We start from the raw sequence: 16647 nt of genomic DNA, 5'->3' as shown, positions 1-16647 counted from the left end.
GAATCTTTCGACTTGTCAATTCTTCAGCTCCTTGTGGTGTTGATGAAGGGTCAGCGGCAACTCAATCATCTTTATCCTTTGAGTGCCTTCACGTCGTGTCTTCATTCCAAAGCTTATCATCGAACATGTTCTCCTTGCCTTTAGCATCTGCACATGCAAGAAAGCTAAACGCGTAATGAGAACAACTGCTTGGAATATAGTTAACATTAAACAAGTGACACACATGTGACCATATTTTCAACTACTGTCCGACAGTTTAGTTTGAAAAGTTAACAGATTTTTCAATTTTGATTATTAACTTTCAAAACTTGCAAACTCTGACCGTTTATGAAGATTCAGTCATTTTGGTTTTCAACAGATTTCAGGCAACGAAGACTTGAGTTCCAACATCGGTTAATCAAAACTAAAGCAGAAATAAAATCTTTTTGACTTTTAGAAAGTTTATATTAAAACACACCTAAAATCTTTTTGGTATTTTGAATATTTCAAACTTAAAGACTGAAAGCAGTAAATAAATATATACAGAGTTACAGAAACTAAGAAAAGTAAATATATACAAACATTCTTTTTGCGAGTTTCGTGGGTAAGAGAATCATATCAGTGTACGGTCATGCCAAAACGCTCTTGTTGTTCTCTTTGTTAACATTTAGATAAACATCCTATAACGATTATCAGTATTGTTATCCACATAAGCTCAACTTATCATATGTAATCATGGCGAGGGGATACGTTAAGGTATGATTTATACTTATCGGCCGGTGTTCATCCACATCACGACACATTCCCGTATCAAGGTATGCACGAGAGTTCATCTTACTGGTGAGTATACCATTTATCATCTGTTTGACCGTATATGATGTGAGATTCTCACTTATTTTGATTGAAAACAAGCCCTATGTGATATAATCACTTATTGATGAGGAACTTGATTTTCAGATGCATGAAGGGCACAGGAGCAAGTCCGTGAACAGGTCAGTACTTTCGTACAGCAGAGAGACGAACTTGACTCCTGGATAAATGTGATATATTATCACTTATATTGAGGGACATGTGATTGTTGATCACTTATTGAGGTCGTATGCAATATGTACACGTATGTATAGTATCATGGAAGATCTAGACTTGCGTCCCCGTTATTTTCAGTAAAAGATACAACCATGATACCCAGATGATAAGCAGCATAAAGACCGAATATCTCAGAACCTCGGCAATCTCTCAAACGAAATTTCGGTACTAAGACCATATGCCAATGAATGGTTCCCACCTGGTCTTCAGTCGGTTTAAGATTTATATCACCCTGCACACTTTAAAATGATTGTGAGCCTACCGATACATCTTATATAGAGCTGCTTATCGTTTTTCAGTTTAGGTTTAAAGAGATTTGGATAGACCACTGATGTACTATCATATTCTCTTTTTCTCGCCAGGAAACTCATTTTTGCTTTTCTATTGTTTTTGTGTTTTTGAAATTTTTCGATGTTTTTGGATTTTTCAAATTTTGGATTTACTCCCCCTAAAATCAATAAACTAAGACAAATTTAAACACAAAGGTATTTACAAAAATGATTTTCCGATGTTGGTTTTACTCTGGCTTGACCTTAATGCCGTTTACCAATAATAAGAAGTCAAATCTTGATTTGTCAAATGCTTTGGTAAAAAGGTCGGCACGTTGGTCATCGGTGTGGACTTTAACAACATCGATTAGCCTTTTATCAAAGCAATCACGTATGAAGTGATATTTGATTTCGATGTGTTTGGTCTTTGAATGCTGTCACACCCCGACCACGTAAAACATCAAATCGTGGCGGAAACGTCGGGGAGTGTTGTAACAGAATTATTGTTCCACAACCATGGTAATTAAAATAAAATTTTATTCATCACCCAAGGGTGGAATACATTGTTCAAAACAAGAACAATCGTGTTACATTGTCTTAAAACTACTGAAATAAAGAGTGCATAACGTAATTAAACTAAGTCTAGCTCTGTTTTATGTCACTAAGGCCCAAGTCCACCCTAGCGTGTCACGATCATCCTATGCATTAGCTCCTGAAACACATGTGAAAATAGGTACGTCAGCATAAAAATGCCTGTGAGTAACATAGGTTTTATGAAAATAGGATTCATGACTTAGGTTTAAGAAAATGTTTAATGAAAACTTGTCATGAATCTAGTTTAAGTGTTTGCTTATAAAATGTTTGAAAAGCGATAACAAATCAGTTAATATGTATGTATAAAAGAATGATGTATGGTTAAAAGAATAACCAAGTAAAAATAAGTTGTATGAAATAAATTGTTTTGTAAAACAAAGTCTTGTGAAAAATATGTTATTTGCAAAAATGTATAAGTCCAAAATTGAATGATTTAAATAACGGTATGTCATGTAATATAATACAAGCACTTATATATAGGAAGTACCAGCGGCGTATCCACCATGCTTGTAGCATACTACACATATATCGTTACTTAAGTCACTTAAACAAACCACCAAAGTATATAGTTCATGTTTAAACCAACCATCAAATGTTCTTGTCTAAACCATTGTCATATGTTTAAAACCCAAAATGTAGTCATGTAGTTAACTATAAACAAAAGTTATGTATGGTAAGTAACGAAATGAGAATACTTAACCATAAGTAAAAAGGAACAAAACAAAGTATTTTGAATAAATCAAAAAGTTATATTTTGCCAAGTAAAAGCTTGTTTTATTGATACAAACATTTATGTGGTAAGTTAACGCATTACATTCAAGCCTTGAGACAGCAGGATAACCTTAGAGTAAAGGTTATCAAAGTAAAATATTTTCGGATTCAGTCATTCCTTTCATCCAAACCAACCCAGGATGTCAGAAACGAGATTTGTCAAGTCCTATGGTACCATTACTTACTACCGAGCGGCGTAGCTAATGTTAATGAATGTAGTAAAGAACCGTTTATGCAAACCAAATGTCATACCAAAAGTAAACAAGTTATGTGAAAAACAATGTACTAAGTATGCTAAGTAAACATACAAAGTAGAAAAGTCATGTAAAACAATGTGCTAATATGCCATGTAAACATATATAGCAAAACAATGTAATGTAAATCAATGTGCTAGCATGCTAAGTTAACATACATAGCAAAACATAATGAAATCATGCACTAATAGTGTACTAATGAACATAGCAAGTATAAGTTGTGAAAACATGGAAAGCATGAAAGTAACAAGTAGGCACATGTGTTTCACCCCAAAATGTTTGGAAAACAGTAAAAGAGGGGACTATGTACTCACTTGAGATTGCTTAGAAGTCGTAGGATAACCACCAAGCAATGCTAGAAGATCACGGGAAACGAACGGCACCTATATAGGTATCTACATTAATAAACGGACCTATCGGTGGATCGGGTAGTACGAGGGTTCGTAAACCAAATAAGTATGGGAACTTATGTAATATGGTTTGACAAAGCCTACATACTAAAACGAAACTTATCCTAAGTGCTTTTGACCCGTTACGACCCGTTTAGGTAGCTTATGCTACTTTAACTCGTCACTCGCGTAAAACGCGTTCGGAATGCTTAACTAGTCCTATGACAAGCAAGTTATGCCTTAACATGCTTAATATTGTTGCTAAATCAGTTTAGATGTCAAAATTTATGTTACATAGGCTTAAAATGAATTTTGGCGCAAAGAGGGTGTTTTGGTAATTTACCTAAGGCATAAGAAATACTTATCATACAACTACTTAAACGTCGTGACCATAAGGTATAACCTCGGAAGGTTATTCCCTACACAACTATGGTCACCTAAAATGTTTGGTCGGGTCCTAATGATCGACCAAATGGGTCGGGTTCGTAAGCATAAGCGATTGATTAGATCGCTTACCTTTACGACCCTAAACAAGCACAAATCTAAAAGCGACGAGCTAAACATGCTAGAACATGTTTAGTAAAGTTAGAAAACAGGTTTGGTATTAAAACAAACGGTTTTAATACCCTAGAGTAGTTTGGTTACAAAATACGTGAGAAAACGCATTTTGGCCGAAACTCCGACTCGTCACTGAGCCTAGATAACGTGGTAATCAGTAGGTATAGTCGCTAGGGACTATAACCATCGTGATTACGCTCACGTTATGAAGTTCAAACGAACTTCGCATTGACCATAAACTGGTCAATGCAGAAAGTCAAACGCAGTTTGACTTTAACGCTAAAACGAACGAAAAACGCGAAAGAATACTTACAGAAGGTCCCCGCAAGATTGATATTCCAAGTATTTCTCAGGTATGAAGTGTTCTACACTTCAACTTAGAGAAAATCTCAGAATTCAAGTGGGGAAAGAATGAAATGGGTGGGGGTATTTATAGTTTTCGCACAACCGTGAGGATCGTTTATCGAAAACCGAGCTTCAATCTTAGCCATACACCTCATGCCCACTGATTTGTGAAACCATGGGACCCTAAAACCAGCCCATATGAACCTTAAAACCATTTGCAAAACCAAGGAGCAGCTGGGTTTTATTAAAAATGATTTCTGCTGAACTGGGACCTGCTTACGGACCGTATGGAGTAGGTCTTACGGTCCGTAAGGACCTTGCAGGTCTGATACTTTCCAGAAATTGCAAAATGGTCCCTGCACTTGAGAAACATGCATTTCGGCCCATTTTTGACACGTTTAAGCCCCGTTAACCCCATTTCAAAGCTCAAAAATGAAGTTAAAGTATAGGGAACTTAAAATGTGCTCAAAAATATCTCGGATGTCGGTTCGTTTGGCCGTACGATCGCGTTGTTCGGTTAATTACGACGGAAGTCGTAACGGACGCAAAAACGGTCCAAATTGCGCGACGAATGGATTTTTAACAAGCCAATCATTAAAACATAATATTTTAATGATTACATAAATTTTTGGATGTCCGGATGTATTCAGAACGTAAGTTATGCGCGAAAATGCAAACTTATGCACTTTTTGACGTTTTTAGTCCCTGAATGACCCAAAAGTTTATTTTAGCACACCGAACCCCTCAAAACCTATTTCTAAGCTATGTAAAGGATATTTAGGGTGTGTTTAACTTATGGGCATGTTCCGGAATGTTCATTACAGTTCAAATCGGCATACTTTCGCAGTTTGTCAATTTTAGTCCCTGTCAGCGAATAGACTAGATTTTGCCATACCAAAGCCTTCAAAACTTATTTCTAAGTTATGTAAAGGTTATTTAAGGTATGTTAAGCATAAATTTATGTTCCGGAGTATTTGTCGCGTTAAACTGACTACGTTTTCGCACCAGTTTGCGCTTAATTCTCTAGAAAGCGATATAAAGTTTGAAATCGAATAAAAGTCAAAATATGAAAAACATCAAACATAAACAAACAAACATAGGGATCAAATAACTTTATTTCATTGATAATTGAACTGTTTACAATGATCACAAGCACATATGTCACAGTCTCCCCTATTTGTGGAAATTTCGTCCCGAAATTTGTTTAGAGGAAACTCGTGGGAATTTATGTGGATATTTCGCCTTTATTTGATCTTCACGTTCCCAAGTAAACTCAGGTCCACGTTTAGATTCCCAGCGAACTTTATCCAACGGAATGCGCTTGCGTTTAAGCCATTTGACTTCACGATCCATAATTTCCACAGGTTTCTCAACAAAATGTAGTGTTTTATCAACACGAATTTCGTCAAGTGGTATGTGGAGGTTCTCATCAGCTAAACACTTTTTGAGGTTGGATACGTGGAAGGTAGGATGAACATTTCCAAGTTTAGGAGGTAATGCAAGTCTGTAGGCTACCTTGCCGATTCTTTCGACGATCTTGAATGGTCCAACATATCTAGGTGCAAGTTTTCCTTTCTTTCCAAATCTGATCACACCTTTCCAAGGTGAGACCTTAAGTAATACACGATCACCGACTTGGAATTCTAAGGGCTTGCGTCGTCGGTCCGCGTAACTCTTTTGACGGCTTCGAGCTGCCTGTAAGTTATCACGAACTTTCTTAACCTTGTCAGTTGTCTTTAGAATGAGGTCAGGTCCAGTAAGCTGAGCCTCACCTATTTCATTCCAGCAGACTGGTGAACGACATTTTCGACCATAGAGAGCCTCGAAAGGAGCCATGTTGATGCTGGAGTGATAACTATTGTTGTAGGAGAATTCAATCAATGGAAGATGTGAATCCCAACTACCACCAAAATCGATCACACAAGCTCTAAGCATATCCTCCAAAGTCTGGATTGTTCTTTCAGTTTGGCCATCTGTTTGTGGATGATAAGCTGTGCTCAGATTGAGTTGGGTCCCCATAGCAGATTGCATGGTTCTCCAAAATCGAGAAGAGAAGCGAGCATCCCTATCAGAAATAATGTTCAAAGGAACACCATGTCGAGATACAATTTCATCCACGTAGATTTTGGCCAGATCTTCAGCAGATAGATTCTCACGGATCGGCAGGAAATGCGCTGACTTTGTAAGACGATCAACAACTACCCAAATGGCATCGTGACCTTTCTTAGTGCGCGGAAGTTTAGTAATGAGATCCATAGCAATGTTTTCCCATTTCCAAACTGGGATCTCTGGTTGCTCCAAAAGACCATAAGGATGTTGGTGTTCAGCCTTAACCTTTAGACAAGTAAGGCATTTTGAAACGTACAAGGCAATGTCTTTCTTCATACCAGGCCACCAATACTGAGTACGAAGATCCTTATACATTTTGTCTGAGCCAGGATGAATAGAATAACGAGACTTATGGGCCTCATCCATAAGCAGAGTGCGAAGATCATCTTGGCTTGGGACCCACAAACGGTCCATGAAATAATACGATCCATCTTCCTTCAGCACAAGATCAGGCTTAATGTGATAGGGTAATTCCTTACCCATCAAGTCTTGTGAAACACAAGCCTGTTGAGCCTGAGTAATGCGTGCTTGGATATCAGATCAAGCTTGAATAGCAGATTGAACACGAACACAATGAAGCATAGTGCGTTCCTTACGACTTAATGCGTCAGCCACGACATTCGCTTTACCAGGATGGTAGAGAATTTCGCAATCATAGTCGTTTAGGAGTTCGACCCAACGTCTTTGCCTCATGTTGAGTTCTTTCTGGTTGAAGATATGCTGGAGACTTTTGTGGTCAGTGAAAACCACACATTTTGTGCCATACAAATAGTGTCTCCAGATTTTGAGAGCGAAGACAACTGCACCCAACTCAAGATCATGAGTGGTGTAGTTTCTCTCATGTACCTTCAATTGCCTTGATGTGTAGGCTATGACTTTGTTCCTTTGCATCAGAACACAGCCAAGACCCAATTTCGATGTATCACAGTAAACAACAAAATCATCATTGCCCTCAGGCAAAGTCAGAATAGGTGCATCACAAAGCTTCTGCTTCAAGGTCTGAAATGCTTCTTCTTGCTTAAAACCCCATTCAAAGGGTTTATTCTTCTGAGTTAGAGCAGTTAGAGGAACTGCAATCTTTGAGAAGTTCTCGATGAAGCGGCGGTAATAACCCGCAAGACCAAGAAAAGAACGAACCTCAGTAGGAGTAGTAGGCGTATCCCAATCCTTAATCGCACTGATCTTGGAGGGATCTACATGAATACCTTGTTCGTTGACAATATGTCCTAAAAATTGAACTTCCTTAAGCCAAAATTCACACTTGGAGAACTTGGCAAAAAGTTGCTCTTTCTTTAGGAGTTCCAGAGTAAGACGGAGATGTTGCTCGTGATCAGCTTGCGTCTTAGAGTAAATCAAGATGTCATCAATAAAAACGATGATGAACTTATCTAAATAAGGCTTGCAGACCCTATTCATCAAGTCCATGAAAACAGCAGGAGCATTGGTCAAACCGAATGGCATGACTGTGAACTCATAATGCCCATATCGAGTGCGGAATGCTGTTTTGGGAATATCCTCTTCATGCACACGAAGTTGATGATACCCAGAACGAAGGTCAATCTTCGAAAAGCAAGTAGCACCCTGTAACTGGTCAAAGAGATCATCAATGCGAGGTAGGGGATATCGATTCTTGATGGTAAGCTTATTCAGCTCATGATAATCGATACACATTCTGAAGGATCCATCCTTCTTTTTGACAAAGAGAACGGGAGCACCCCAAGGTGAAAAGCTAGGACGGATAAAACCTTTGTCAGAAAGCTCCTGAAGCTGCTTAGACAACTCTTGCATCTCAGACGGTGCAAGACGATATGGAGCCCTGGCAATAGGATTTGCACTAGGTACAAGATCAATACGGAACTCGACTTGGCGTGCAGGAAGTAGACCAGGCAATTCTTCAGGAAACAACTCCGGATAATCCCGAACAACAGGAATATCTTGCATAGACTTACCTTGGTCTTTATCTACTGTAACATGTGCCAAGAAGGCCACATAGTTCTTTCGCAGATACTTCCGAGCTTGAAAACAAGACATAAGCTTGAGGCTACTAGCAGGCTTTTCACCACGAACCTGTAGTATCTCACCTGACGAAAGTGGCACACGAACAATCTTCTCAAAACAAACTACCTCTGCGCGATGCTTGGCTAACCAATCCATACCCACAATAATGTCGAAGCTTCCCAGTTGCATAGGCGTGAGGTCAATAGGAAAAAGATGGTCGCTAAGGTTCAACTGGCAGTTGCGAAGAACAGAATCAAGAACAACGGGTTCACCACTCGCAACTTCGACTGTCAAAGGCTTACCTAGTTTCGTTCTAGACACGCGAAGCAAGGGCTCGAAAGATAACGACACAAAACTCTTATCGGCCCCTGAATCAAAAAGAACAGACGCAGGTTGATTATTAACAAAGAACGTACCGTTCACCACCTCGTTGTCTGCTTGCGCTTCAACAGCATTCATGTTAAAAGCTCGTCCACGAGCCTGAGCTTGAACCGGGTTTGCATTCACCAATCTTGGACATTGATTACGGTAGTGGGTCAGATCCCCACAGTTGTAACAAGAGCCTGGTGGGAAGTGAGGTCGTGCTGCTTGACCTTGTTGCTGAGCAAGAGGCTGAGCAACCTGTTGAGCCGGGTTCTGAGCTGCCCGATTCTGATTGACAGGAATGCGGCATGTAGCAGCAAGATGACCAGGTCTTCCGCAGTTGGTGCATTGACGGCACTGGTGGTGTGGCTGATGATGTCCGTTACACTTATTGCACAAAGGTGCATTGCCAAAGTATGGTTTCTTGGCAAGAGGTTGCGCAGGCTGATTTTGAGCAGTTTGAGGCTGAGTAGTAACGGCATAGTTCTGGGAAGCCTTCCGCTTCCTCGAACCCTTCGAAGAACCCGCATCATTCCCCTTCTTGTTTTTACCTTTCTTACTCTCCTTCTTCTCAGAATCCTGCTTTTTACCCTTCTTGTCACCCTTTCTATGCAACTTACCCTTTCGTATCTGCGACTCAGTCAGCGTTGCAGATAGTTCGATTGCCTGACGAACAGTGGTAGGTTTACTACCAGTAACTATGTCTTGCACAGAGTCAGGTAGACCATCGATGTATCTTTCGATAGCCTTATCAAGTGGGGTAACCATTGTTGGGCATAACAAACTCAGCTCCTCATACCTATCAGTATACGCCCGGTGCTCACCACTTACTTGTTTCAGATCATCGAACTCCCTTTCCAATGCTCGCAGTTCATGACGAGGACAAAACTCACTCATCATGAGAGTCCTCAACTCTGCCCATGTTTGTGCTAAAGCAACTTCAGCACCACGATCTCTCATGACCCCGTTCCACCATGTCAACGCCCTCTTTTGAAAAACACTAGAAGCAAACTCGACTTTGCGATTATCAGGACACTGAACATGTCGAAAAGTATTCTCAATGCTCTCAAACCATTGAAGGAGCCCAGTTGCCCCCTCAGTACCACTGAACTTGAGTGGTTTAGCCGAATTGAAGCTCTTGAAGTTACAAGGAGCGTTCTGATTGATGTTGGCTTGGTTAAACTGAGCAATAAGATTCGGGAACGCAGCAGCCATATGCTGTGCGATGATTTCTGCCAGTTCGGCATTCGGTAGCGGATTTTCGCGTCGAGGAGGCATGCTAAAAAGAGGAAAACACGAGAGGAAACGAGTGAGATGATTAGATGAAAAGAACGAGACGGAACAAAATCAACAAAGCAAGGATGGTGGTCATTCGTCCGTATCACAAAGCAAACAAATGACACACAGTGACTAATCAAAGTAAATGGGTCCATAAATAATGCTTAGCGAAGACATGCTCGCCTATAAGTGAACACTCACCCCAAGAGTTCCCAGGTAAGAGTGACTGGTCCGATTATGTGGATTTGTACGAACACTCTAGCCTTAGACAGAAAACCGAGGGTACATGCATTCACCCTTCCAGTTTGCACGTGTTCACACTATTTAGAACCCAAAACTTTGACGAGATTTTGAAAACTTGGAAGGCACAAGGCCAAAAGAATCATTAAAACAAATGATAAATTTTCAAAATCAAATTGAAAAATCAAAAGGGTTCAAAACCATATAATAAATTATTTGAAAACAGAGGATTGTTTTTCAAAAATCGTTTTAGAAAACTAGGTTCTTGTTTTGTTGATCACCTAAGGATAGGTGAAGTGTATGTTTTAAGATCTAAACACAAGACAACTTGTGTTGGGGTCCTAGAAAGATTATAGTCTAGGTCAAAGCATTACTAATAACCTAATTCCCTATAACCATTGGCTCTGATACCAACTCTTCTGTCACACCCCGACCACGTAAAACATCAAATCGTGGCGGAAACGTCGGGGAGTGTTGTAACAGAATTATTGTTCCACAACCATGGTAATTAAAATAAAATTTTATTCATCACCCAAGGGTGGAATACATTGTTCAAAACAAGAACCATCGTGTTACATTGTCTTAAAACTACTGAAATAAAGAGTGCATAACGTAATTAAACTAAGTCTAGCTCTGTTTTATGTCACTAAGGCCCAAGTCCACCCTAGCGTGTCACGATCATCCTATGCATTAGCTCCTGAAACACATGTGAAAATAGGTACGTCAGCATAAAAATGCCTGTGAGTAACATAGGTTTTATGAAAATAGGATTCATGACTTAGGTTTAAGAAAATGTTTAATGAAAACTTGTCATGAATCTAGTTTAAGTGTTTGCTTATAAAATGTTTGAAAAGCGATAACAAATCAGTTAATATGTATGTATAAAAGAATGATGTATGGTTAAAAGAATAACCAAGTAAAAATAAGTTGTATGAAATAAATTGTTTTGTAAAACAAAGTCTTGTGAAAAATATGTTATTTGCAAAAATGTATAAGTCCAAAATTGAATGATTTAAATAACGGTATGTCATGTAATATAATACAAGCACTTATATATAGGAAGTACCAGCGGCGTATTCACCATGCTTGTAGCATACTACACATATATCGTTACTTAAGTCACTTAAACAAACCACCAAAGTATATAGTTCATGTTTAAACCAACCATCAAATGTTCTTGTCTAAACCATTGTCATATGTTTAAAACCCAAAATGTAGTCATGTAGTTAAGTATAAACAAAAGTTATGTATGGTAAGTAACGAAATGAGAATACTTAACCATAAGTAAAAAGGAACAAAACAAAGTATTTTGAATAAATCAAAAAGTTATGTTTTGCCAAGTAAAAGCTTGTTTTATTGATACAAACATTTATGTGGTAAGTTAACGCATTACATTCAAGCCTTGAGACAGCAGGATAACCTTAGAGTAAAGGTTATCAAAGTAAAATGTTTTCGGATTCAGTCATTCCATTCATCCAAACCAACCCAGGATGTCAGGAACGGGATTTGTCAAGTCCTATGGTACCATTACTTACTACCGAGCGGCGTAGCTAATGTTAATGAATGTAGTAAAGAACCGTTTATGCAAACCAAATGTCATACCAAAAGTAAACAAGTTATGTGAAAAACAATGTACTAAGTATGCTAAGTAAACATACAAAGTAGAAAAGTCATGTAAAACAATGTGCTAATATGCCATGTAAACATATATAGCAAAACAATGTAATGTAAATCAATGTGCTAGCATGCTAAGTTAACATACATAGCAAAACATAATGAAATCATGCACTAATAGTGTACTAATGAACATAGCAAGTATAAGTTGTGAAAACATGGAAAGCATGAAAGTAACAAGTAGGCACATGTGTTTCACCCCAAAATGTTTGGAAAACAGTAAAAGAGGGGACTATGTACTCACTTGAGTTTGCTTAGAAGTCGTAGGATAACCACCAAGCAATGCTAGAAGATCACGGGAAACGAACGGCACCTATATAGGTATCTACATTAATAAACGGACCTATCGGTGGATCGGGTAGTACGAGGGTTCGTAAACCAAATAAGTATGGGAACTTATGTAATATGGTTTGACAAAGCCTACATACTAAAACGAAACTTATCCTAAGTGCTTTTGACCCGTTACGACCCGTTTAGGTAGCTTATGCTACTTTAACGCGTCACTCGCGTAAAACGCGTTCGGAATGCTTAACTAGTCCTATGACAAGCAAGTTATGCCTTAACATGCTTAATATTGTTGCTAAATCAGTTTAGATGTCAAAATTTATGTTACATAGGCTTAAAATGAATTTTGGCGCAAAGAGGGTATTTTGGTAATTTACCTAAGGCATAAGAAATACTTATCATACAACTACTTAAACGTCGTGACCATAAGGTATAACCTCGGAAGGTTATTCCCTACACAACTATGGTCACCTAAAATGTTTGGTCGGATCCTAATGATCGACCAAATGGGTCGGGTTCGTAAGCATAAGCGATTGATTAGATCGCTTACCTTTACGACCCTAAACAAGCACAAATCTAAAAGCGACGAGCTAAACATGCTAGAACATGTTTAGTAAAGTTAGAAAACAGGTTTGGTATTAAAACAAACGGTTTTAATACCCTAGAGTAGTTTGGTTACAAAATACGTGAGAAAACGCATTTTGGCCGAAACTCCGACTCGTCACTGAGCCTAGATAACGTGGTAATCAGTAGGTATAGTCGCTAGGGACTATAACCATCGTGATTACGCTCACGTTATGAAGTTCAAACGAACTTCGCATTGACCATAAACTGGTCAATGCAGAAAGTCAAACGCAGTTTGACTTTAACGCTAAAACGAACGAAAAACGCGAAAGAATACTTACAGAAGGTCCCCGCAAGATTGATATTCCAAGTATTTCTCAGGTATGAAGTGTTCTACACTTCAACTTAGAGAAAATCTCAGAATTCAAGTGGGGAAAGAATGAAATGGGTGGGGGTATTTATAGTTTTCGCACAACCGTTAGGATCGTTTATCGAAAACCGAGCTTCAATCTTAGCCATACACCTCATGCCCACTGATTTGTGAAACCATGGGACCCTAAAACCAGCCCATAGGAACCTTAAAACAATTTGCAAAACCAAGGAGCAGCTGGGTTTTATTAAAAATGATTTCTGCTGAACTGGGATCTGCTTACGGACCGTATGGAGTAGGTCTTACGGTCCGTAAGGACCTTGCAGGTCTGATACTTTCCAGAAATTGCAAAATGGTCCCTGCACTTGAGAAACATGCATTTCGGCCCATTTTTGACACGTTTAAGCCCCGTTAACCCCATTTCAAAGCTCAAAAATGAAGTTAAAGTATAGGGAACTTAAAATGTGCTCAAAAATATCTCGGATGTCGGTTCGTTTGGCCGTACGATCGCGTTGTTCGGTTAATTACGACGGAAGTCGTAACGGACGCAAAAACGGTCCAAATTGCGCGACGAATGGATTTTTAACAAGCCAATCATTAAAACATAATATTTTAATGATTACATAAATTTTTGGATGTCCGGATGTATTCAGAACGTAAGTTATGCGCGAAAATGCAAACTTATGCACTTTTTGACGTTTTTAGTCCCTGAATGACCCAAAAGTTTATTTTAGCACACCGAACCCCTCAAAGCCTATTTCTAAGCTATGTAAAGGATATTTAGGGTGTGTTTAACTTATGGGCATGTTCCGGAATGTTCATTACAGTTCAAATCGGCATACTTTCGCAGTTTGTCAATTTTAGTCCCTGTAAGCGAATATACTAGATTTTGCCATACCAAAGCCTTCAAAACTTATTTCTAAGTTATGTAAAGGTTATTTAAGGTATGTTAAGCATAAATTGATGTTCCGGAGTATTTGTCGCGTTAAACTGACTACGTTTTCGCACCAGTTTGCGCATAATTCTCCAGAAAGCGATATAGAGTTTGAAATCGAATAAAAGTCAAAATATGAAAAACATCAAACATAAACAAACAAACATAGGGATCAAATAACTTTATTTCATTGATAATTGAACTGTTTACAATGATCACAAGCACAGATGTCACAAATGCTGCACAGGATTTCTAGTGATTTGTAAAGCAGCAGAATTATCAACGTAAATAGGAGTAGTTAGGAATTCAAAACCGTAGTCGCGTAATTGTTGCTGGATCCAAAGAACTTGGGAGCAACAACTTGAGGCAACAATGTATTCAGCTTCACATGTTGATGTAGCGACACACGTTTGCTTCTTGCACTGCCATGTGACTAAGCGATTTCCCAAAAACTGACATCCAGCCGTTGTGGATTTGCCGTCGATTTTGCATCCGCCAAAATCAGAATCACTGAAAGCTATCAAGTCAAAGTTATTATCCCTAGGGTACCATAGACCGGTGTCATGGCAACCCTTCAAATAACGAAAGATCCTTTTTACAGCTGCAAGATGTGAGGCCTTCAGGTTAACTTGATATCTGGCAAGCAGGCACGTTGGGTACATTATATCTGGCCTTGATGCTGTGAGGTACATAAGAGATCCGATCATCGCGCGGTAGTATGAGGGGCTAACCGCTTCACCCTTTAAATCTGGAGTAATTTTGTGATTTTATGGCAATGGGGTACCAATGGGCGTTGCATCAGACATCTGGAACCGGCTCAAGATGTCACCAACATATTTAGTTTGATGGATGAATATCCCAGACTCAGTTTGTTGCACTTGTAGGCCCAAAAAGAAAGTCATTTCCCCTATAGCACTCATCTCGAATTTATCCTGCATAATGCGCTCGAAATTTCTACACAAAACATCATTAGTAGAACCAAAGATAATATCATCAACGTATACCTGTACCAGTAGAAGATCTCCATCTTGTTCTTTGATGAAAAGAGTACAGTCGATAAGACCTCTTCGAAAACCATTCTCCAGCAAATAGTTAGATATGGTTGCATACCAAGCTCGCGGTGCTTGATGAAGACCATAGAGAGCTTTGTTGAGCAACCAAACCCGATCGGGATGGATAGGATCTTCAAAACCTGGAGGTTGTTCGACGTACACCTCTTCTTCTACCACACCATGTAAGAATGCACTTTTCACGTCCATCTGATAAACCTTGAACCCTTTGAAGGACGCATAGGCTAGAAAGATTCGAATTGCTTCGAGACGTGCCACTGGTGCATACACTTCGTTGTAGTCGATCCCTTCAATCTGACGAAAACCTTGAACGACTAAACGTGCTTTGTTCCGGATAACAACTCCGCGGTCATCCTTTTTGCATTTAAACACCCAACGGGTACCAATCTTCTTGTAGCCAGCAGGTTTCTCTACGAGTTTCCAGACACCAAGCTTCTGGAATTGTTGCAATTCTTCCTGCATTGCTTCCACCCAAGAGTTATCTTTCATGGCTTCTTTCCAAGTTCTTGGTTCTTCCTGTGAGACATAACACGCGAAAGACCAATCATTTTGTTGCCCGGATTCTCGAATAGCTGCATACAAGCCTGCATTGTTGTTGTTCCGCAACATGTTTCTTGTTTGAATGCCACTTTGCACATTTCCGATGATGTTTTGTTAAGGATGGGTATTATGAATCCTTGTTTCAGGATTATCTCGAACTGGAATATTTATACCCAGATTGTTGAGATTGAGATCTGTTGGTGCAGTTGTCTGTCGACTACATCTTCGTTCGAGTCTTACGGCAGAGCTGATTGTATAGGAATAGGAAAGTAAGAAAGCTTGTATAGAATTGAAGTTGTTGGACCGCTCATTAGTCCAATTAGAGGTTAGGGTCGCTTTTGTGTCAATTAGGTTAGGACCACTTGAGCGGACAGGTGGATGGATCGCTCGAGGGACAAATGGTATGGACCGCTTATGTGGTAATCATGGACCGCTTATCTGGTAGCTATGTGGATCGCTCATATGGACATGTCCATATGAGCGGCCCATGTTGTCTATATATAGATAGGTCGTATAAGCGATCCAGGTAGTATTGTGAGCAAGGTTAGTGTGTGTAAAGGCGTAGCTCTGTCCGTTTGTCTCCACATTCTTGTAACTTGTTAGCGGATCAATAAAGGAGACAGTTAAATTGTGAAATCAAGCTTTACGAAGACTAATTCAATGAATTCCGCCTCTGAACTAGTCTAAGTGCTCTTCTGATCGACTCATCGGGTCAGCAAACGATCCTACATGTGGTATCAGAGCTCAGGAGGAAGAGTTCTTGCTGTTTAGCTCGATTTTCACTCGATATTCTTACTTCTACACCTTCTTATCTGATTCGAAAAGATTTCACGGTCAAAAATCATTCAAAATCTCAGGGATTGTGCGCAATAGTACTGTGACAAACCCTGGAAAGTTTCAGATCAGAATTCCAAGCCGTTTGGAAGATATCAAGGTTTTTCGGTTCGAAATTGCGAAGGAATCTGGGCTGGTTCGCT

General features: G+C 39.3%; 1 protein-coding gene across 1 annotated transcript in view; it reads right to left on the bottom strand.

Annotated features, from left to right (window-relative positions):
- Positions 1–16647, bottom strand: part of LOC110932160 (brassinosteroid LRR receptor kinase-like) — a 51689-nt gene that overhangs the window by 10789 nt on the left and 24253 nt on the right. The window contains exon 3 of the mRNA XM_022175518.2: positions 5797–5830. Within this exon, the coding sequence (XP_022031210.2) occupies positions 5797–5830 (34 nt within the window). The remainder of the gene's footprint in view (positions 1–5796; positions 5831–16647) is intronic.

Source organism: Helianthus annuus, chromosome 3, assembly GCF_002127325.2.
Source record: "Helianthus annuus cultivar XRQ/B chromosome 3, HanXRQr2.0-SUNRISE, whole genome shotgun sequence".
Lineage (NCBI taxonomy): Eukaryota > Viridiplantae > Streptophyta > Magnoliopsida > Asterales > Asteraceae > Helianthus > Helianthus annuus.
This window is presented reverse-complemented; position numbering and strand designations above follow the sequence as displayed.